The 24284-nt window shown below is 45.3% G+C and overlaps 1 protein-coding gene across 1 annotated transcript in view; it reads left to right on the forward strand.

Moving 5' to 3' along the window:
• Positions 1–24284, forward strand: part of AGBL3 (AGBL carboxypeptidase 3) — a 180883-nt gene that overhangs the window by 26784 nt on the left and 129815 nt on the right. The window contains exons 2-3 of the mRNA XM_089680809.1: positions 1850–2032; positions 10064–10171. Coding sequence (XP_089536935.1) covers positions 1850–2032; positions 10064–10171 — 291 coding nt within the window. The remainder of the gene's footprint in view (positions 1–1849; positions 2033–10063; positions 10172–24284) is intronic.

Genomic DNA, 24284 nt, shown 5'->3' on the forward strand with positions numbered 1-24284 from the left:
CATATTGATGGTCAGGAGAGTCGGCACAGAGCCAGCAGAGGTATAGGAGAGCACAGGGTCAATACAATGAGCTCCAATTGAGTCGATGAATGGAAATGCATTGCACAGTGCTGTTAAGATCTATTACCGGCATATTCATTTTACTGCACCAAGCATTCAAGGACTTTCACGAAGGCTCTTGTGAAAAAGGGCAATTGGTAAAGTAAAGATATTTTTGCAACAGTGCTATTTTTTTCTGTAAAATCAGGGTAGTTAATATTCCCTTTGAGTTTCGTGGCACACTACATTGTAATTTTCACAATAAGGGTACATGCACACTGGCGTAGTCTGAGCACCTCTAGACAAATTACAGGTTAGGAAATGATAAGAACTCATTGCCATTACAGGCAACACAGACATCAATAGTTAGCTTTTAACATGACGTCCTAATGCCACGATGCTCCCAAAGGCAGAGAGGCACCACAATACCAAAAGCAAAGCAATGTCATGGTACAGGACAAAGAAAAGTAAAGTGGTAAACATTGTGTCAAGTTATCAGAGCAATGCAATAATGCTCATTGTATAATATTATCTGATTAATGCAATGGTATCTGTTGTACCATGCATCAAAACAATGCAATGGTACTCGTGCTGCCATGTTATTAGAGCAGTGCAGTACCTATCATCCCATATTACTATTACATTCATGGTATAATGCTATTTATCTATTATTTGTGGGTTGAATATATTATTGTATGTTGTTTATGTTGTCTGTATGTGTTTAAGGCATTGTTCTCTGTGTAAAAGTGGTATAAATGTTTTGTATTTTTTTTACAGTGACAATAAAGGCTTTTTCTCTTCTATCCTCTCCTCTATTACCCAATCTGACCAATGCAGTGATACTGCAACTGTAGCTGATTTGTTTTAAAAGTAATGCAATGGTACCAGTCATGCCATGTTATCAGAGCAGTGCAATGGTACCTGCTTTGCCGTGCAATTATTCAAGAGTTCTTCAAAAAGTTTTAAAAAGTGTGGAAACTTTCTGCAGAACCCTTGTATTTATTGTGCCATGTTTTCAGTGCAATGCAATGGAACGCATGTACAATATTATCAGAGAAGTGCCATGGTACTTACTTTGCCATGTTATTGGAACAGTGCAGTGGTACCTGTTTTTATTTCAACAGTTGTATAATGCTTAGGAGTCAAAGAGGGGCTGCAGTAATGTAGTAACTGTTTGACAATGCCCTTGCATCCAGGCAGCCCTGGGTGCTGTGGCTGGGAGTCATTGAGGGAATCATTTTATTTTCTCCCGTTCATCCCGTGGGCTTTCCCATGGGAAAATTGAGCCATGTATGGCTAGCTTTAGTCCATCTCTGGCTAGACTAATGCTGGGTACACACTGTGTTTTTTTTTTCGTTCAACCAACGGCTGAACAAAAAAAAAAATCTCATGGTTTCCTGCATCCACACAAGCGATGTGGATGCAGAGATCTCCCTGCTGAGATATTGTATTCTGACAGCAGAGACTCCTTCCCTGTCAAAATACACTGATCAGTGCTGCAGCGGTTGATCGAATACTGGTTTTCCAGCAGGACCGTTCAACAGCAGCCAGTCTAACAATCGGCTTCTGTTAAGCAGAGAGGGCTACACATAGGCTGAACAGGCTGAATTTCAATCCGTGTGTACCCATCTTAAGGGTATCTAGTCAAATAGGATAGGGTAAGGGGAATGTGTTGTGGAGTGTTGGGACTAAACAGCATGCCACCTCCACCCCACACAATATTCCATATACTTTTTTTTTTACATCAAACGAACAAATGATCAAATGACCTTGACATGTCATTGAAAAATATTTTTTTTTCATTCAGCAGGCTCGTTTTTTGGCCCCTGCCCTCCACGCACTACCCAGATTGTGTTTGAATACCATTCTGGTAAGAGGATAGCACGACTGAAATCCCCACGAGATCTGTATGGTGTATCCTTAGACAGCTTCTATCAACTTCCTCGGTGGCCGTACGAGTGCCAGGTTCTAAGGGAGAAGATTGAGCATATTGGTAAGTAGTTGCTAGACAGATTTTAGAGTAGACCTAGCATTAGATCTAGAGAAAACAGAGCTTCAGATCAGAGAAAACAGAGATAACACAGTCATATAAATTTTAGGGCCTGTTCAATCTTTGGCTGTGTTATTGATTTTGTTATTGCTGCACTGGAGGTAGCATGCATAGTTGAGGAGACGGGGCCATCATCATAAAATGAGCAGAGATTGGCAATGTAACAATAATGCATTGACATCTATACAATGGATTAAATATTAAGAAATAGCATACGCAGGTTATGTAGAGGGATGTATCATTCATTAAGATGCAAAGATGGGACAGTGTCAGAGCCCACTGTTCCAAAACTCCAGAACCTGAAAGCTGAAAGAAAGTTAAGACATCTGCACTCATTGGCCACTTTATTAGGTACACCTTGCTAGTGCCAAGAAAATATCCCCCACACCATTACACCGCCACCAGCAGGCTGAACCCTTGATACAGGATGGATCCATGCTATCGTGTTGTTTACGCCAAATTCTGACCGTACCATCTGAATGTCGCAACTGAAATCAAATGCCCATTCTCCTGTAACCTCTGTCATCAACAAGGCATTTTCGTCCACACAACTGGCTTTCACTGAATATTTTCTCTTTTTTGGACCATTCTCTGTAAACCCTAGAGATGGTTGTGCATGAAAATCTCAGTAGATCAGCAGTTTTTTAAATGCTCGACCAGCCCATCTGGCACCAACAACCATTCCACAATCAAAGTCACCTAAATCCCCTTTCTTCCCAGTTCTGATGCTCGGTTTGAACTTCAGCAAGTCGTCTTCACCACGTCTACATGCCTAAATGCATTGAGCTGTTGTAATGTGATTGGCTGATTAGCAATTTGTGCTACCAATCAGTTGGATAGGTGTACCTAATAAAGTGGCCGGTGAGTATGTATTTACAAGTATTCTTAAAATTAAACTCAGTCAACTACAAAGGGTTAGTTTTGCCTTTACCAAAAACTGCCTATGCAGGCATCGGGCGCCTGTTGATAAATCAAACTGTGCAGCTTTGACTAAAGTTGGATAATGTACTTGCTATTAGGTATAGACCATTTACATACCTTCCAAAGCCTGGCTGAGAAACTCCCAGATATGGCTGCGTTCCATCCTTTCTTGTTGCTAGGATGTTGCTAAGACCCTCACAGCCAACATCACAAAGCGAGAGCAAACTCTCAACACACACACACACACACACGCACACACGCACACACGCACACACGCACACACACACACACACACACACACACTGTTTTAGCAATGGCCTTGCAACACGACAGGATGGGATGATGCCTCCTCTGGGAGTTTTCAGCCAGTTTTAGTAGGTACATAAACAACCTACAAATAAAGCAAGGGCACCATTTATTTGTTGTCATAACTGCAAACCTTTTTACCTGTTGTTATCTTTTTTGTTTTTATCTTCCAGAGTCCCTTACCTGCATAGGCAGTTTTTTGGTAGATGAACTAACCCTCTAAAGTATATCTAAAGCCAAACTTTTTTTTCTTTTTGGTGCTTTGTTGGATAAACTTTATTTTACTTCCTGACTTGGAATTACAATAGAAAGTTGAAGAAAATTTCTCCAAAGTGAAGGGATGTCATGTTTTAGCTGTTATACAATGGCTCTGGTGAGCCTACTCTCAACACAAACAGAAGACCCCTAAACTAGGGTTCCTAGAAATTAGAATCACCATATAGAAAGTCCAATGAGAAATGAGAGTGCCAGACTAAGGAACTAAGAGTCTAGAAAAAAATTAAATGTTGATTTTAATTCATAACACAAGAAACAACAGATTTTCGGGACTCATACTTTCTCAGGGTTACAAGACAAATACAATGGTGGTTTTATCCACACAAAAGTCTGTCTGAGCATAACATTACAATTTCTCAAAAAACAACTTTGCAGAATTAAACATAAACAGTGTGATATGATCAAAAAAGCTTGTAAAAATGGTTATGAATAATTAAAATGCTAATAAGACATAAAAAGTTTGTTTTGTTGGAGAGATTTCCCTTCATCTCATGTCCTGGAAACATAACAGAATTCCTTCAAGGTGAATAGAAATCTTGTCTTAGCTGTCATTGGAACAAATGTCTACACTGACACGGGTTCTAATGGCAGCAAAGAATGTCATTGGAATAGGTCACCTCATGTATGCTGAGGAAAACTGTAAACTTTGGATATATGTTCACTTTTAGTCCTGGTGACAACACAGCATGGATGGGGGAATCTATAAAAAGAAATCAGGCCATATAAAGACTAAATTGAATCGCTCAAATGCCACAACCATTAGTAACAGATGTATATCAAGAAGACACAAAACGTAGGACTTTACTGGCATTAAAGGGGAACCCTCACATATCTGTATAAAAATACAAATTGTATTCATTACACCAGAACAACATTTAAAAATCTATGTAATTGAATATAAAACCAAAATTGCTTAATATAGATTCCAATGCTTCCTACTGCTTTCTCACTCTACCACATAATAACATACATATGTCAAAAAATTTATAGTGTGGTATCTACAACAATAATCGTGGTGGTGAGTGCTCATGGGTCAATGCATTTCTCTTATGCTTTCTCAGGACACATGAGACTACAGCAGAGGTTACTATATTAACCACTTGCCCTCCTGAGGATTTACCCCCCTTCCTGACCAGGCCATTTTTTGCATTACAGCGCTGTGTTACTTTAACTGACAATTGGCCGGTCATGCAGTGCTGCACCCAAATGAACTTTACATACTTTTTTCCCATGAACAGAGCTTTCTTTCAGTGGTATTTGATCGCCTGTACGTTTTTTTTTTCGCTATAAAAAAAAGACTGACAATTTTGAGAAAAAAAACAATATTTTTGACTTTTGCTATTAAACATGTCCAGTAAAAAAATTTAAAAAATCTAATTTCCTCATAGATATAGGCCACAATGTATTCTGCCACATGTCCTTGCTAAAAAAAATCCCACTACGTGTAAATTATTTGGTTTACGTGAAAATTATAGTGTGTACAAATCTCGTATATATACTGGGCTTTTTTTTTTTTAATTTTTACTAGTAATGGTGGCGATCAGCGACTTATAGTAGCGGGACTTCGGCGGGCATTCTGACACTGGCGGGAACTGACTTTGTTTCGCTGACATCCCCAGTGACACCAATACTGTGATCAGTGTTAATAAAAAGCACGGACATTGTACTAATGGCACTGGGCATGAAGGGGTTAACATCTGGGGCAATCAAAGGGTTAACTGTGTGCTGTTTTACACGATGCTCTCTGTTTTTGCTTCACTGGAAGCACACTGCTTTGCATGGCTGTGCTGTCCACAGCCATGAAAAGCAGTGTGCCGGAGCTGACAGAGAGGAGAACTGTTTTGTTTGCTAACAGTTCTCCCCCCCGGAGATCCTCGGCAGTCACCGGGTGCCGGCGATTGCGCACAGCTGCCGCCCTATAGCAGTATTTCTGTTATGGAGGGGAGCTGAAGCAGGTAAAGAACAAAAAGTGTTTGATATAAACCACAAATATCATATACATATGAAGCATATAAATATGCATATAGCACTCAAATTGAACAATAATATATCAACATATATGGAATTATAGTTCCACCTTAACTGAGCATGTATCCACAACGTGGGTAGTCCCCTTGGGCAGGCACTGGAGCACATACAGTAAGCGCAAACTGGTCAATCGCAGTAAATCTTGCTCTATAACAAATATATACACATATAAGCATACCATATAAACATAATGAGTCATACTATCCAATATAGCAACACCATCAACTGTACTTGTTGGATTTCCGTTAATGGTAAAGCCCACTTGTTCATAACTGGATGTATACTGCTGAAAGTAATAGCTGGCATGCATATCTACACCGCCGATGGGTAAGATACGGTCCCTTTAAGAAGGAAAATATATAGGGTTGGCAGGGATACTACATATGAGGCCAAATAAACTAAACAGGCCGTATCTTATCCATCGGCGGTTTAGATATGCATGCCAACTATTACTTTCAGTAGTATACATCCAGTTATGAACAATTCCCCTTTTATCAAAAGGGGCATAGAAGAAAAGTTTTCTGGCTAATAACAAAAGCAGCCAGGATGGTATGTGCTCTTACTTCAAAACATTTACATGGGACACAGGGTCACTTTAATGTTGTGCTGGTAACGCTAAAGCCCAGTTCCAAGCACAGTTATTTCTCTCATCACCTCCTCCCACGCTCGCCTCCAGGACTTTTCCAGAGCCTCTCCCATCCTCTGGATCTCCCTACCACAGCATTTCCGGTCAGCCCCCACCCTGTCTGCCTTAGGCGATCCTTGAATACTCACTTCTTCAGGGAAGCCTACCCCACCTCCACCTAAGAACTGCACTTGAATCACCTCCGCCAGATCATCCCCTACAGCTATCACCTTTTGTATCACTTCCCCCTTCTTTTAGATTGTAAGCTCCAGGAGCAGGGCCCTCCTATTCCTTCTGTACTGAAATGTATTGTAATTGTACTGTCTCCCTTATATTGTAAAGCACTGCGCAAACTGTTGGCGCTATATAAATCCTATATAATAATAATAATAATTTCAGTGCAATATTATTTGTATATAGCTTGTAACCTTCATTTTGTACTAGCATAAATGTTGGCTTTGAAAGGTTTCTTCTCTTGGATAGTAGAGCTTCCTCTGTAATTCCATCTTGCTGCAGAGATCACTGCTGAACGTCCATTTGACACATGCACTTGTGTCTCCACCCTCCTGTCCACTTCACCGCTCACAAAAGACATTATTAGGCAGAATTATGTAAATGACTGAGTGGAGGCAGGGTGGAGACAGGACAACTGGGCCAGAGTCTAATGCAGGCCATAGACGGTTCATTTATCTGCCGAATTTTCGTTCGAAAGAATAATCGGCCGATATTCTCACCTTTAGTGGGGCAATGTCATCCGCTGATTTTCATGGTTCCTCCACATTTCTTTTATCGGTCATGCTGGAACATTTAGAAAAAACGTTCGATTTTCGGAATCATTGGTGGCAACAGAACAACCGATGTTTCGTTTTTCGGATGAAAATTCAGCCGATAAACGACCCGTCTATGGCCTGCATAACACAGTGTTGGCTAACTTCATTGATACAGGGGGCCTCAAGTGTGACCCCTGACATCACCAAAGGGCCACACAAAATATTAATTCAATGTAGTGCAACAGAAAGCTGTCAAGACACTGCAGACAAACAGGAGATGGTCATTGACTATGGGCATGCTACTGGAGAAGGCCAGAGACTGGAAGACAAAGTATAGGAATTTTTGGAGACTGGGGACATGTTTCAGGAGACAGTCATAAACATTAAACTGCTATGGATCACTTCTATTACAGCCCCTATACAAATCAATGCTTCCACATTTGTGCTCCTGACAGTCCCTTATAGCAGACCTTTTTCCCCCTTTCACTAAAAATCACATGAAATTGTCAAATATTCAACATTTTGAAAACTGATTTTTACTTACAATAAATATTTTTCAACTTCCTATCTATTGGGGCACCTGTAACATAGCCAGGGCCTCATAGTTGGATCCTGGGAAGGCTATTTTACCAGTGCAATCCAGGTAGATTTCAATAAAGACCGATATAAAATGTGAGATCTCAGGGGAAAGGCTTTTTTTATATAGTTTATACCTTCTATGTTGTGTATACATTGCCTTGGCTTCAGCAATGTTAGTGTCAGATAGCATAATGCACTTATGTTGCCCTCACCAGGGCAACATATAAAAAGTAACTACAGCACCAGATTTCATACTGCACATGTATAATAACTGGACTGACTGTCTTCTTTTGAAAATGGCAGTGCGGGATATGAGGAGGAGCAAGCATTAGCATGTGGCGACACAGGAGGCAAGAAATGATCTTTAAATGTCTGTTTAAAGGATAAGTTCACCTTTTTTCAGGCAGAATTTTACTTTTCATAATAAATAGAAGCTTTTTCCATTTCTGGCCCAGCCATCCCAATGTGCTTTTCACTTAACGCATCCATAGGACGTTTAATTATTTTGTCAGTATATGTGAGATTTTGGACTGATTTTCAGATTCCATCATTTCCTGTACATTATATCTCAGCAATTACTTCCTGTAGGCCATCTCTCAGGAGCCTTCATTTCTTGTTGCATCACAGAGGAGGGTGTGATAGGGTGTGTTCACTACTCTGGACCACACCTCCCTCATTACAATACTTCCTCCCATCAGCTATGTAGTACAAGGGCCTGTCTGATTTAATACCAATTGAATTAGATTGTTCAGGTGTGTCCTCCTGTTCCATACTTCTAGTAAATCTAAAGGAAATTGTACAGAGATTGTACAATCAGATTGCATAGTGTATAGCCATCTTTATACAAGTACATAGGAGGGAATGGATGGAGACACTCAGTTGTCAGGCCCCACATCTCCACATAGTTGTTTTGGAACGCTTTCACTCGTCACGCATAGTGCAGTCCATTGATTTGAACGGGCTGCCATACATGCAACAATCACCCCAAAAAAGCTCCAGAACTTTCTTTGGAGCAGAGCATGTTGTGATACTGCAGGTTATGTTGTGTTTGCCGCACTTGTACACATAATGACAACAAAAACACGATGCGTATTTGCAGAGTGTTTCTGAAACGCAATGTTTTTTATTGCGCATTTTGCTGCATTTGTCACCCATTTTTTTTCTGTGGCAAAATGTGTGCTTGTTTCGGTGTTTGGTGTGCCATTAACAATTAATGACACAAAGGACAACAAGGTAATTTTAGGTGTATAAAAGTGGCCATACAATATACAATCTGATTGTACAATGTCTGTATGATCTTGTTTCGATTTATCAAAACGATATGATAGATGGACACAGCATCTATCCAATCAGGCAGGCACTAAGGCTGGCCATACATTATACAATTATCTTCCAATTTTCTGCCCAATTTCCTTTAGATTTACCTTCAACTGTGTAGTGCAAGGGCCTGCCTAATTGGATACAACTAAAAGTGTTGTTTAGGTTTGTCCTCCTAATATATGGTTTTTGGTAAATCTAAACCAAAAATCTCCAGATAATTGTATAATGTATGGCCAGCCTTACACTACGTCAGAGGTGTCCCGTGGGCTACATGCTACCCCAGGGAATTTAGCATGTGGCCTGAGCCTGTCTGTAGAGATGCTGGGGTAGCCAGGTAAATGCACGTGGGAAGAGATCATGGGGATGCAGTGAAAAAAAAGTTGATGGGTGAAGGGTGTGTACTAATGAGGTCAGTGCAGGATTTGTGTGCTAATGAGATCAGCTGGTAATCTGCTTCCTGGTCATACAGATTTCTCTATCCTCTGTCTAACTTCCAGGAAGTGAAAAAGTGTTCTAAGAAATTTACCAATGTCTAAGGTAAGGCCTTGTTCTCCAGATCAAACAGGGCATGTGCATTTTTGCAACTGAGGTACATTAATGGTATATTGGTGCATAGGGGAGCTGGCTTTTAGAATAAAAATTAGGTGAACTTATCCTTTAACTATCTACAATACAGCAATTGTGACATTATCAAATAAGGGGGGAAGTTAGATAAAACAGAAGAAATAAATCAAACCAACTACTAGAAGCCACTTTAAAGAAAAATTTCCTTCACTGGTCCCAGTTAACTCCTTAATAAAGAAAAAAAAGGATTATTGTCTACATGGGCCCCAATGGTCCAACAATAAATGCCAGAGGGCCGAATGTGGCTCCCTGGCCACTGGTTGGACATCAGGGGTCTATCAGAACTGCAGGATTGATCTTTGCAGGGAGTCCAAGTTCAGGAGCTGTATTATCTGGGAGAACTAAGAAAAAACTTTCAACCTGTTGAAAGATAGCCAGCATCTATATTACTACAAAGCCATATAAAGATAAGGACTATGCACAAATATTGTGGTGAAATGATCTTGCCTGGAGTTGAGCTTCTATTTAATAAGTATTAAACGTAAAGTTATCCTCTAATGATATGTGATCTTTGTGTTCCTGCAGAGTGGGAACCGCCTGTTCCTGAGCCCACGTACAGGCTGACGGGACTGGAAGAAGAACCTGCATGCGCGGACCCCCTAGAGAGCAAGGTGGTCTACCAAATCAGTGAAGGTTTGTGCCAATCCTTGGTGCGCTTCATCCCAGGCACCCAATGTCTTCTCTAAATCTTTATGCCTTCTCTGTCAAAAAAGTAAAACTCTTTGTTTCTGTTGTTCCTTGACTTAGATGAAAGCTATCATTGTTTAAATAGAGCACAGCGTAAACAAACAGGCAATTATTCTGCGCACGCTGCAGTATACTGTGACGCTCGGCATCCCAGAAAGGCTAATTTTTCTTAATTAGAACACTGGCGGGCAAGATGAAAGTGCTGAGCTTGCAGCCGTCGGAATAAAAACTTCTCCGCAGATGAACGCTTTTGAAAATGATATCCGAAAGATTGACGCTCAGAAGTGCCTCTCAGGAGTCCATCCAAGCAGCTAGAGGAAATGGAAAATGCTGCAGATTTGATGGGTTTTCCCTAAAGCTCCTATCATGTTAGCAGCTCATCTGCCAGTCCTCGCAGTCAGCATCTGATTATTTATAAAGTTCTTGTGAGTCATCTACATTGTCAATGGATAGGTCACATGCCTCATTGGCTAGGAAATATGAGCTTTGTGCGTGGTTGAAAAAAAATTCCCCTGGTGCACTACATCTCCCAGTGTGCTCCAGGGCAGTAGTCCATGACTAAACAAAAATTTATAGCTTTTTCTGGTTTGAAGCTGAACTCCAGGCAACCAGCTAGACACACATATAAATATACATATAGGATATGATTTACCTGGCAATGTATTTGTATTTTTATCCATCCAACTTTGAGGTTTACACAGCTCTGCCACACAGCACAGCCCTGTCTGGCAGGGCAGGAGACCTTATTTTTCTCTGCTGCAGTCAAGGAACACTTACGGTCTTGTCCCTCCCCAGCTTGTGATTAGACAGCTGTATGAAAAGCAGCAAACTAATGAGCTAATTTTTCTGTCAATCTGCTCTCTCCTCCTGTCATCATACCCCATGTTAGCAGATGAACACTGCTGTACAGGAATTGCAAGTGGATGATTCCAGGTGAAAAATAGATACTTACACTGTCTCCATTACATTTAGAAAAAAATATTTAACTAGAAATACAGATCTGTATTAAAGGATCTGGAATAAAGTGTTAAAGTTCACCTTTCAGCAAAAAATAATAAATGCAGATTTTTTTGCAGGTAAAAAACTGTGCATTCATTATATTTTGTTTTGGAAGCTTGTAAAGCATTGCACCAGCAATCAGTAGATCGCCGATGCCATGCAGGTCTCCTGCAGACATTTCACTGTATCTGTTTTCTTGTACCTCTTATGGGGAAGCCGATACTTACTGATAGGAAGACTCAATCAACTACCACAGCGCTCACAGCACCGTGATAGTTCATTGAGAACTACAAGCCAACAGCCGCAAAGGCTGCCGGGGCTTGTAGTTTTCTCATTCACAGAACACTGTGAATGAGTGACGAGGCTGGGCGGGCGGAGCCCTGCACCGCCACGTTTTTTAAAAAATAGTGGCAGCTAGTGGGGGGAGGAGATCTCGCGCTAGCTGTCACAACAGGGGATCGGGGGCCGGTCTGTTCATAGCATGTTACACCCTGAATATGGGTGTAACATGTAACAGGTTACGAAACGAGAAATTATCCTTTAATTTGTGTCTTATATGTGTAGAACTGTAAACCAGCAAGCTGAGCAAATATAGCTGCCTCCATTTATATATACAGTATAATCACATATTATACATAGAAACATGGTTTTTACAACATTTTGATCAAGCTAACTTATTTTAAATTTACATGTAGGAAAAGCATTGCAAAGACACATAGTAATAAATATGGGGCTACACACACAGTAGTTACTGTACTTTTTTTTTTCTATGTATCACAGCAAGTGTTAAAATACATAGGAGAGTTGGACTGGCTCTGAAGCAGCAACTCTGCAGCGGTACAACACAACTCCAACCAACATTGCAGCTAATGGAAAGAAACCTTGTGGGCCCGTTAAAGAGCCAGGCCACTGCATTGTATGAGAGAGTTGTGGTCCACCTCTCAAATGTGCTTGAAGCATAGAATTATTTAACCCTTTCCACAGCATTTAGCAGGTAAATAAGTGAAATACACACATATCGTTTACGGTATATGCAACCTGACTGCATTACAGTAATACCAAGGGTTTCATTTGGCCTTAAGGAATATAGTTAGCATTAACTGTACCTTATAGGTGTATTTAAAACTAAACTCCAGGGAAAATGTAAAACTATCCTTCCAGTAGGGCTCCCCTGCACTGCAAGGGCAAATGTTTGCTTTTGTCTAAGGTACTTTTAAATGCTGTTTTACTTGCCTTATCCCTCACTCCCGCAGGCTTCCTAATTTCCAAGGCCACAGCCTCTTCTCCATCTGTCACACTGTGACATCATGACAACAGCAGTCCTGCATTTCCTGCATTTAAGTGAGGATGCGGAGGGCCAACCCACAACCCAAAGCGTTAGAGGAAAGAGAGGAGCACTGATTACTGGGGTAGCAAGGGATTTAAAGGTACCTTGGACAAAAACAAGCATTAAACCCATGAGTGCAGGGGAGACTTAATGTCTTTTACTGGAACAATATGAGCATTCAACCCTCACAGTGCAGGGGGAGCCCCACTGCAAGGATAGTTTTCAATTTTCCCCAGACTTCAACCGTAAAAAACCCTCTACTTATACCTTAAATTGCCATAAAACATAGCTGTATTATCATTAAAAATAACATTTTCAGCAAACAAGACTTTCTTTATGTTGTCACTTAAAGTGGCTCTAAAGACTTAGGCACCTTTCACACGGGCGTTCTGTTTTTTTCATCAGTTCAGTCATGTTTTTTCCACGAAAAAAAACGGATCAGTTCATATCAGTTTTGCATCAGTTCACATCAGTTCACATCAGTTTTCATCAGTTTTTATCAGTTTTTGGCAGTTTTTCATCAGTTTACATCCGTTTTTATCCGTATTTCATCTGTTTTTTTCTGCTTATGTCGGTTTTTCAGCCATTTACATCCGTTTTTGTCCGTTTACATCAGTTTTTCATCCATTCCGTTTTTTCTTAACGGAAGGAAAATAGGGTTTTCTTCCGTTCAAGAAAAAGGATATTAACTGATGCGGACTTTAACAGATGTAAACAGATGATCATCCGTTTACATCCTCTAGTCCATAGAAATACATGGGTGTCTGTTTTTCATACGTAAATGGGCAGATGAATAACAGGCATACGGAACGCGCATGTGAAAGGGGCCAGTAAGTTCACCTTTTACAAAAAAATTAATAAATGCACATCTTTCTCCAGGTAAAAAGGCACTTCAATCAGTAAGCTGTCTGCCTGTACCTCGTACTGGCATGCAGTTACTGAATGGCAAGAAGAATCAATTGACTACCTATTGCTCACCAACTCCCTCCTAGGGGCTATGGGGAGGAAGATGGCAGGAGCTGAAACATAATACATGTTCCACCCTAAATATGGGTGGAACATGTAGCATGTTCTTAAGGTGAATTTAGCCTTTAAAATGGAACTTCACTCTCTCAATCAACATAGATTATTTTTAATCCTTATGCTGCTAGCATTAATAAATAGATAGGAAAGTATATTATATTTACTTGTTTTAAACCTTTTTTACATTTCTTCAGTTATTTCCTGTTTTCCAGGCCTAGGCAAAATTATGTCAATTTATGTAATACATCCCAGGTGTCCTCAGGAGGGGTTTTCTCAGCTAATTACACCCTTCTGCCTGCATACCTGAGCTAAGGGCAGATGGATTGCAGGAAGTAAATGCTACATTAATCATCTGCCCTACTCAAGATGGCAGCAGCCAGAAATGCTAGGGAGTGTTTTTCAAAGTAATTTCTCCACAAAATAAATTAAGGAGACATGAATGGATGTGTGAGTTTGCTGTGAATAATAAAAATGGATTAAATAGGGTTTTTGGTTTGTATTGCTCAGCTGCAGTACACAGTAGTTCTGCTTTAAGGTTATATACCTTAATACATTCTTTGCATTAAGGTAAAAAAAACCTTGTGTGCACAGGATCTATCCCAGCCCCCCTTTATACTTACTTGAGCCAGATCTCAATCCAGCGCTGTGCCTGAGAGCAGCAGCTCCCTCTGCTTTCTCTGTCTCTCCTCACAGGTCAATCAAAACCTGTGATGGGGCAGGCCGAGCTGCCCTGTCTGTGTGTATGGGCAAGAAGGAGGAGCCAGGAGCGCCAGTGGGGGATGACAGAAGAGGAAGATTGGGACTGCTTTGTGCAAAACCATTACACAGAGCAGTTAAGTATGGCATGTTTAATATTGTAAAAAAAATTAAGGTTTAGAATCACTTTAAAGCCTGTTGCTTCTGGTTACTTTTTTAAAAATATACATTTTTTGGATCTTTGTTTTTCTTTCTCTTTTGCACTCCAGGACAAAAATAAAAATAATCAGCAACCACATGGTTCAGTAGGAGCATTCCCTGCTTTGCTACTGCATTAGCATTGCTGTTACTTAACATTGGTGTACTGACAGTTTAAAAGAGTATTTGTTGATTACTAGATTTGAATAGGAAAACTCCTCTTGCAGAAAAAGAAAGTAAAATTAATAATTGGCTATATGCAGAGACATTTTTTTCTTTACAGCAAGATCCTGCTTTTTAATTAGACCAAAGTTATTTAACTTTCTTTCTTTACTTCTTAATGCAGTTTAATAAGTTCTGTAACGCTTAAAATATATGTAGGAAATTGGACACAGCTTTACTCAAATGGATTCAGTTTTGCCCATTAAATTTCATTTGGAGACATTTCCAGCAATAAAAAATTGGGCATTTCACATACCCCAAGACTAAAATTTACAAGGTCAGTCTAATCATTGTTGTGGACACATCCTGAATACTAAAGATTCAATTAAAATTGTTAAAGATTCCTTATTCTTCATTGCGGAGCTATGCAGGCTAAGGAAGCCACTGCATTTTCTTTCATACAAGTGGAAAATTGTTTTCAAACCTTCACTTCTCTGCATAAGAAAATACTGTTCCAAATTTCTGTTGTTCAGTAAATATTTTGAAAGTTATGGCTGTATTAAAAGGCAGCAAGTTATTCTCAGCATTGGATTAGTAAGGCCTCTTTCACATGAGGTGTCCGGTCAGGTTCACCTGTCAGTTTTTCAGGCAGACTTGATTGGACAATCCATTTACCCCTATGGACCATAGGATGTAAATGGACTTGGGTCCATTAACGTGCTAATCTGATCCGCAAAAAAAAAAATTGAAGGGGATACATCCTCCTACATCTAGGCAGATCAGAGGGAGTTGGGTGCAGACGGACAGCGAAATCCGTTTACACCAGACTGCCCATAGAACAGAGAGGTCTTGGTCCATGTCCACTCTGCATAAACTGAGCAAACACTGATCTTTTATCCGGATGCTCTACTCTGATCAGTAGGGGATTAGCGAACAGATCCCCTGCTGATCAAAACAGAGTCCGCCCCATGTGAAAGGGGCCTAAGGCTAGAGCTACATGAGTGTCTGATGATCATGCAACTAAGAAAATTGCTCAACCAAGGCAACTTTTTAAAATGTTTATATAACCTCTTGATGCTGACTGTACGCAAATATGCGGCCTGTCGGCAGCTGGACCTTGATGCAGAGCGGCCGCATATTTACGTAATATTTGAAAACACATATGTGCTGAGAGCGTGCACTCTGCGTGCTCCAAGCACATATGTCGTTGTTTCACGGAAAGGTCCCGATCTCCCCTTGCGATCGGGACCTTTTCCATTCATGTGACTGCCGTGACAGCGAATCACGGCGGTCACATTACCCTAAAACCCCGCCCCGCCTCCCGGTGTCTGAAACCCCTTCAAAGGCTGGGAGGCGCCGGTGTGAACAGGTTAAACATTCTAGGAATACATTGAGGGTTAGGGACTGATGTGAATGTACAATATATATATGTAAAGCGCTGCACAAATTGACAGCGCTATATAAGTACCTGTAATAAATAAATATGTATGTATTGCCAAAAGTATTAAGACACCCCTCCAAATTAGAGATGAGCGAATCGAAGTAGGCGAAGTGGAATTCGTTTCGAATATTAGGAAAATTTCGATTCACGTCGAATCCGAAAATAAGCAGACTTCGGATGCGCAAATCGAAATTTTTCCTAAAATGGCGGCGACATGTGCGGCGACGGAGCGGGGATGTCTGGGAAGGCGCGCAGACAAGGCGCGCTGACCCATAATGCATTCATTCATGACATGTGATCGCATTAGCCAATCAGCAGCCAGCCAGCACAGTGTAATGGTCGAGCTATAAATGGCGGCCATTTTAGAATTCTCCATTTGCCTCCAGTCATTCAACAGAGGCAGACCTGGCTGTATGCAGGGAGAGAGTTAGGGACAGAGAAACGTTAGTTAGGGCCACAGAATCGTTACTTAGGGCCATAGAAACGTTACATAGGGCCACAGAAACGTTTACTTAGGGCCACAGAATCGTTAGTTAGGGCCACAGAAACGTTACTTAGGGACACAGAATTGTTACTCAGGGACACAGAATTGTTACTCAGGGACAGACAGAATTGTTACTGAGGGATACAGAATTGTTACTGAGGGCCACAGAATCGTTACTTAGGGCCACAGAAACGTTACTTGGGGCCACAGAATTGTTACTTAGGGACAGACACAGATTTGTTACTGAGGGACACAGATTTGTTACTGAGGGCCACAGAATCGCTACTTAGGGCCACAGAATTGTTACTTAGGGACAGACACAGAATTGTTATTGAGGGACACAGAATTGTTACTGAGGGCCACAGAACCGTTACTGAGGGCCACAGAACCGTTACTTAGGGCCACAGAAACGTTACTTAGGGACACAGAATTGTTACTCAGGGACAGACACAGAATTGTTACTGAGGGCCACAGAACTGTTACTGAGGGCCACAGAACTGTTACTGAGGGCCACAGAACTGTTACTGAGGGCCACAGAACTGTTACTGAGGGCCACAGAACTGTTACTTAGGGCCACAGAACTGTTACTTAGGGCCACAGAAACGTTACTTAGGGCCACAGAAACGTTACTTAGGGCCACAGAAACGTTACTTAGGGCTACAGAAACGTTACTTAGGGACACAGAATTGTTACTCAGGGACAGACACAGAATTGTTACTGAGGGACACAGATTTGTTACTGAGGGCCACAGAACCGTTACTTAGGGCCACAGAACCGTTACTCAGGGACACAGAATTGTTACTGAGGGACAGACACAGAATTGTTACTGAAGGACACAGAATTGTTACTGAGGGACACAGAATTGTTACTGAGGGACACAGAATTGTTACTGAGGGCCACAGAACTGTTACTTAGGGCCACAGAAACGTTACTCAGGGACACAGAATTGTTACTCAGGGACAGACACAGAATTGTTACTCAGGGACACAGAATCGTTTAATTAAAGAGTATGTCAGACAACATGCAGAGGAGTGGCAGAGGAGGCAATGTTTTAGGAGCGAGCAGACGTGGCAGCAGAGGAAGGGGTCGAGGCAGCACTATTCGCAGCCAGAGGCCAGTGCTCCCGGTGTCATCCAGCGGTCGTGTCTCCACCGACAACCCTGCCGTCATTGATTGGTTGGTTTGGTCGTCTTCCTCTTCCCAGGTCACCTCTGACACCTACAGCCAACGGTCGGTGGGTACGTCAGACACAACCGTTAGTTGGCATGGCCCGGGACCAAGCCCACTGAAATAACGTGTCCTCTACCTGCCCCTGTCCTTTGGTGTTCCCTCACCAAGCGAAGTATCGCATGCTGTGGGCTCAGCCCCACTGTACAGTGAGGAAGAGCAAACAGAGGGCGGTCAGGAACGGGGGGAGACATCCGCCTCTTCAGCAGCCAGGCGAAGAAGTAGTGGCGAGGAGAGTGGCTCGGTAGCCGGTCTAGAGACAGGTCTGTCTCCTGACCCACACGCAGCCGAGGGGGCTAGTAGTGAGGCGGAGACCCTAATTGATGATGAGGAGGCTGATCGCACTTGGCAGCCTCGTCGTCATCAGGCTATTGCTTCCGCATCATCAGGAGAAGAGGGTGGCAGCTTGGCAGCGAGCAAAACAGTCGGTGGGTTGCCCAGGAGGCAGCAGGGTCGCAGCAGTGTCAGTGGAGGCAAACGGCCACGGAGTACAGCACCAGCTCCACTGCAGCCTACCACCACGGCCAGTAGTGGTGCCGGTGTGCACGGAGGAAGCAGCAGTCAGCCAGTGAGGAGTATCGGGGGCAAAGTTTCCTACTCGGCGGTGTGGCAATTTTTTGTCAAGCCGCCCGAGGAAGTAAACGTAGCCGTATGTCGACTATGTGGCCAGAAAGTCAAGCGTGGCCAGGGGGCCCATGTTGGGACTACAGCGTTGCGGCAGCATATGCAGCGTCGCCATTTGGTGGCCTGGGAAAACCGTGATAAAGATACGGCGGTTCTGCCCGCCCCAGCCCCCGCTCCATCACCCGCTCCGTTACTTGCTCCGTCACCCGACGTCAATCGCCCTCTATCAGCCAGTCAAGGCTCCAACACCTCTGCTGAGGGGAGTTGTCGCTCGTTGCCATCTTCCGCTCGTTCAGATGCTCCTTCTCCTGCTACTCCTGTTCACAGATTCCGTCAGCAGTCTTTCTTGGAATCCGTTTCCAAGAGACAACAGTTTGCGAGCACGCACCCGACGGTGCAAAAGCTGAACGTCCTCCTGTCCAAGTTGCTGGTGCTGCAGTCCCTCCCTTTCCAAGTGGTGGACTCAGCACCTTTCCGAGAAATGATGGCTTGTGCCGCGCCGCGGTGGAGAGTGCCAAGCCGTCATTTCTTCGCCAAAAAGGCAGTGCCAGCCCTGCATTCACATGTAGAAGAGATGGTGGGCCAGTCTTTGAGCATGTCGGTCTCTGCCAAAGTGCACCGACGTGTGGAGCTGTAACTACGGTCAGGGACAGTACATGTCATTTACGGCCCACTGGGTGAACGTGGTGCCATCACAGCCGCACCAGCAACTTGGACAGGTCACGCCGCTTTTGCCTCCACGTTTGCACGTCCTTGGTCCGGCAAAGATGTCCGCCTCTACCACCTCTTCTTCCGCCGTGTCCTCAGCCGCCACCCCCGTGCCAAGTCCCATTACCCGACCGACATATCACATGTGCAGGGCGCAACAGTGTCACGCTGTGCTGCACCTGGTATGCCTTGGCGAACGTAGTCACACAGGGGAGGAACTTCTCAGTGTAATGAACAGAGAAATCGACAGATGGCTGTCTCCGCGCAAACTGAAAATCGGAACCATGTTGACCGACAACGGAAAGAACATGGTGTCTGCTCTGCGTCAAGGAAGGTTGTGCCATGCGCCATGTATGGCTCACGTGTTCAATCTGGTTGTCAAGCGGTTCCTAAAATCCACCATCCCACTGCAAGACATCCTTAAAATGTCACGTAAACTTTGCATGCATTTCAGCCATTCCTACACCGCAAAGCACACCCTCCTTGAGCTGCAGCGGCAGAACGGAATTCCACAGCATCGCCTGATCTGCGACGTTGCAACAAGGTGGAATTCAACCCTACACATGTTAGACCGCCTTTACGAACAGCGAAAGGCCATCACCGATTTCCTGATGTTACAAGCGGATAAAGGTACTCCCCTGTGTAACTTCGATGTCAGCCATTGGCAGCTCATGCGTGACACCTGCCGCTTGCTCAGGCCCTTTGAGGAGTCCACGCTATTCGTGAGTCGGCAGGACTATGGGATGAACGACGTCATTCCTCTGTTGCACGTCCTGGAACAAATGCTGTTAACAATGGCTGGTCAGGGTGCGGTAGACGTGGCGCACAGATCTCAACGCCACATGACCCCTGTGGGGGCAGGACAGGAAGAAGAGGAGGAGGTAGAGGAGGACATTTGTGCTCAGGAATTATTGAGTGAAATGGGTGGTTTTTCCACTCAGCGGACAGGAGTGGAGGAGCAGGAGCATGTGGTAGAGGAGGAGGAGGAGGAGACAGAGGACCCAGACGCACCGTGGCAGTATGCTGTGGAGATGGAGGCAGGGAGTCCCTCGCATTCCTTGGCACAAATGGCCCATAGCATGCTCGGTTGCTTGCATAGCGACAGCTGAATAATAACCATCAGACAGAGGGATGACTTTTGGCTGTCCACCTTGTTGGACCCTCGCTACCGTTCAAAAATGGTGGCCTTTTTCACACCTGCTGAGAGGGAGGCCAAAATAACGTACTATAAAAACCACCTATGTAGTCAGTTGGTCTCTGCCTTTGTGCGCCAACGTCCATCCTCAGACACTGTGGGCCCTGTGCGCTCACGTTCCGCTGACATGGCAGCAGGGGAGGGGTGGGGTGGTAGGAGCAGTGGTAGCTCCACCAGCAGCGGCTGCCTCAGTCTGCAGTCGATGATGAGTAGCTTTCTTCACCAGCGCAGTGAGGAAACTACTAACCAGCCGCAGCAGCAGCAGCATCAGGTGGACCTGGAGCAGGACCTCAAACAACAGGCTTGGGCCTACTTGGACAGCACCCTGCCAACCGAGGTAGACAATCCCCTTGACTACTGGGCAACGAAACTTGACCTTTGGCCCCAACTAGCTGAATTTGCCCTTGAAAGGCTGTCATGCCCGGCCAGTAGCGTGGCATCGGAGCGCGTGTTTAGTGCGGCAGGAGGTATTGTAACTCCGCGGAGGACACGACTGTCCACCCAAAGTGTGGAGAGACTCACGTTTGTGAAAATGAATCAGGCGTGGATTAGTCTGGATTTCAAACCACCAGTTCCTGACACAACTGATTAAATCCGCCATGAATCATGCCCCTGCCATGTGCCACTTTCAGGTCTACTCACACTGCTGGTGTGTTCCATTTTTTGTCATAGGGTGCTGGCAGATTACGGGCCTCCCATAGCTGCTGCCAGGCCCCTAATCTGCCATGGGCCCCTATACCGCCTCCTCATGCTGCTGCCAGGTCCAGAGTCTCTCATGGGTCCCTGTACGGCCTCCCATTGCTGCTGTCTCCATCGCCACACTCTGCCATGTGCCACTTTCAGGTCTCCTCACACACTGCTGGTGTGTTGAATTTTTTGACATAGGGTGCTGGCAGATTACGGGCCTCCCATAGCTGCTGCCAGGCCCCTAATCTGCCATGGGCCCCTATACCGCCTCCTCATGCTGCTGCCAGGTCCAGAGTCTCTCATGGGTCCCTGTACGGCCTCCCATTGCTGCTGTCTCCATCGCCACACTCTGCCATGTGCCACTTTCAGGTCTCCTCACACTGCTGGTATGTTCCATTTTTGGTCATAGGGTGCTGGCAGATTACGGGCCTCCTATAGCTGCTGCCAGGCCCCTAATCTGCCATGGGCCCCTGTACCTCCTCCTCATGCTGCTGCCAGGTCCACAGTGTCTCATGCCATGTGCCACTTTCAGGTCTCCTCACACTGCTGGTGTGTTGAATTTTTTGACATAGGGTGCTGGCAGATTACGGGCCTCCCATAGCTGCTGCCAGGCCCCTAATCTGCCATGGGCCCCTATACCGCCTCCTCATGCTGCTGCCAAGTCCAGAGTCTGTCATGGGTCCCTGTACGGCCTCCCATTGCTGCTGTCTCCATCGCCACACTCTGCCATGTGCCACTTTCAGGTCTCCTCACACACTGCTGGTGTGTTGAATTTTTTGACATAGGGCGCTGGCAGATTACGGGCCTCCCATAGCTGCTGCCAGGCCCCTAATCTGCCATGGGCCCCTGTACCGCCTCCTCATGCTGCTGCCAGGTCCACAGTGTCTCATGCCATGTGCCACTTTCAGGTCTCCTCACACTGCTGGTGTGTTCAATTTTTTGACATAGGGTGCTGGCAGATTACGGGCCTCCTATAGCTGCTGCCAGGCCCCTAATCTGCCATGGGCCCCTATACCGCCTCCTCATGCTGCTGCCAAGTCCAGAGTCTGTCATGGGTCACTGTACGGCCTCCCATTGCTGCTGTCTCCATCGCCACACTCTGCCATGTGCCACTTTCAGGTCTCCTCACACACTGCTGGTGTGTTGAATTTTTTGACATAGGGTGCTGGCAGATTACGGGCCTCCCATAGCTGCTGCCAGGCCCCTAATCTGCCATGGGCCCCTGTACCGCCTCCTCATGCTGCTGCCAGGTCCAGAGTCTCTCATGGGTCCCTGTACGGCCTCCCATTGCTGCTGTCTCCATCGCCACACTCTGCCATGTGCCACTTTCAGGTCTCCTCAGACTGCTGGTGTGTTCCATTTTTTGTCATAGGGTGCTGGCAGATTACGGGCCTCCTATAGCTGCTGCCAGGCCCCTAATCTGCCATGGGCCCCTGTACCGCCTCCTCATGCTGCTGCCAGGTCCACAGTGTCTCATGCCATGTGCCACTTTCAGGTCTCCTCACACTGCTGGTGTGTTGAATTTTTTGACATAGGGTGCTGGCAGATTACGGGCCTCCCATAGCTGCTGCCAGGCCCCTAATCTGCCATGGGCCCCTATACCGCCTCCTCATGCTGCTGCCAAGTCCAGAGTCTGTCATGGGTCCCTGTACGGCCTCCCATTGCTGCTGTCTCCATCGCCACACTCTGCCATGTGCCACTTTCAGGTCTCCTCACACACTGCTGGTGTGTTCAATTTTTTGACATAGGGTGCTGGCAGATTACGGGCCTCCCATAGCTGCTGCCAGGCCCCTAATCTGCCATGGGCCCCTGTACCGCCTCCTCATGCTGCTGCCAGGTCCACAGTGTCTCATGCCATGTGCCACTTTCAGGTCTCCTCACACTGCTGGTGTGTTCAATTTTTTGACATAGGGTGCTGGCAGATTACGGGCCTCCTATAGCTGCTGCCAGGCCCCTAATCTGCCATGGGCCCCTATACCGCCTCCTCATGCTGCTGCCAGGTCCAGAGTCTGTCATGGGTCCCTGTACGGCCTCCCATTGCTGCTGTCTCCATCGCCACACTCTGCCATGTGCCACTTTCAGGTCTCCTCACACTGCTGGTGTGTTCAATTTTTTGTCATAGGGTGCTGGCAGATTACGGGCCTCCTATAGCTGCTGCCAGGCCCCTAATCTGCCATGGGCCCCTGTACCGCCTCCTCATGCTGCTGCCAGGTCCACAGTGTCTCATGCCATGTGCCACTTTCAGGTCTCCTCACACTGCTGGTGTGTTCAATTTTTTGACATAGGGTGCTGGCAGATTACGGGCCTCCCATAGCTGCTGCCAGGCCCCTAATCTGCCATGGGCCCCTGTACCGCCTCCTCATGCTGCTGCCAGGTCCACAGTGTCTCATGCCATGTGCCACTTTCAGGTCTCCTCACACTGCTGGTGTGTTCAATTTTTTGACATAGGGTGCTGGCAGATTACGGGCCTCCTATAGCTGCTGCCAGGCCCCTAATCTGCCATGGGCCCCTATACCGCCTCCTCATGCTGCTGCCAGGTCCAGAGTCTCTCATGGGTCCCTGTACGGCCTCCCATTGCTGCTGTCTCCATCGCCACACTCTGCCATGTGCCACTTTCAGGTCTCCTCACACTGCTGGTGGGTTCCATTTTTTGTCATAGGGTGCTGGCAGATTACGGGCCTCCCATAGCTGCTGCCAGGCCCCTAATCTGCCATGGGCCCCCGTACCGACTCCTCATGCTGCTGCCAGGCCCGTAATCTGTCATGGGCCCCTGTTGTCGCTTGTTGGCATATTCCGCTCGTTCAGATGCTCCTTCTCCTGCTACTCCTCTTCACGGATTCCGTCAGCAGTCTTTCTTGGAATCCGTTTCCAAGAGACAACAGTTTGCGAGCACGCACCCGACGGTGCAGAAGCTGAACGTCCTCCTGTCCAAGTTGCTGCTGCCAGGCTCGTAATCTGTCATGCGCCCCTGTACCGCCTCCCCATGCTGCTGCCAGGTCCAGAGTGTGTCATGGGTCCCTGTACGGCCTCCCATTGCTGCTGCCAGGCCCGTAATCTGCCATGGGCCCCCGTACCAACTCCTCATGCTGCTGCCAGGCCCGTAATCTGTCATGGGCCCCTGTACCGCCTCCTCATGCTGCTGCCAGGTCCAGAGTGTGTCATGGGTCCCTGTACGGCCTCCCATTGCTGCTGTCTCCATCGCCACACTCTGCCATGTGCCACTTTCAGGTCTCCTCACACTGCTGGTGGTTTCCATTTTTGTCATAGGGTGCTGTATGGCCTCCCATT

This window comes from Staurois parvus, unplaced genomic scaffold (assembly GCF_062004578.1).
Source record: "Staurois parvus isolate SC_StPar_1 unplaced genomic scaffold, SC_StPar_1.0 ptg000249l, whole genome shotgun sequence".
NCBI classification, from domain to species: domain Eukaryota; kingdom Metazoa; phylum Chordata; class Amphibia; order Anura; family Ranidae; genus Staurois; species Staurois parvus.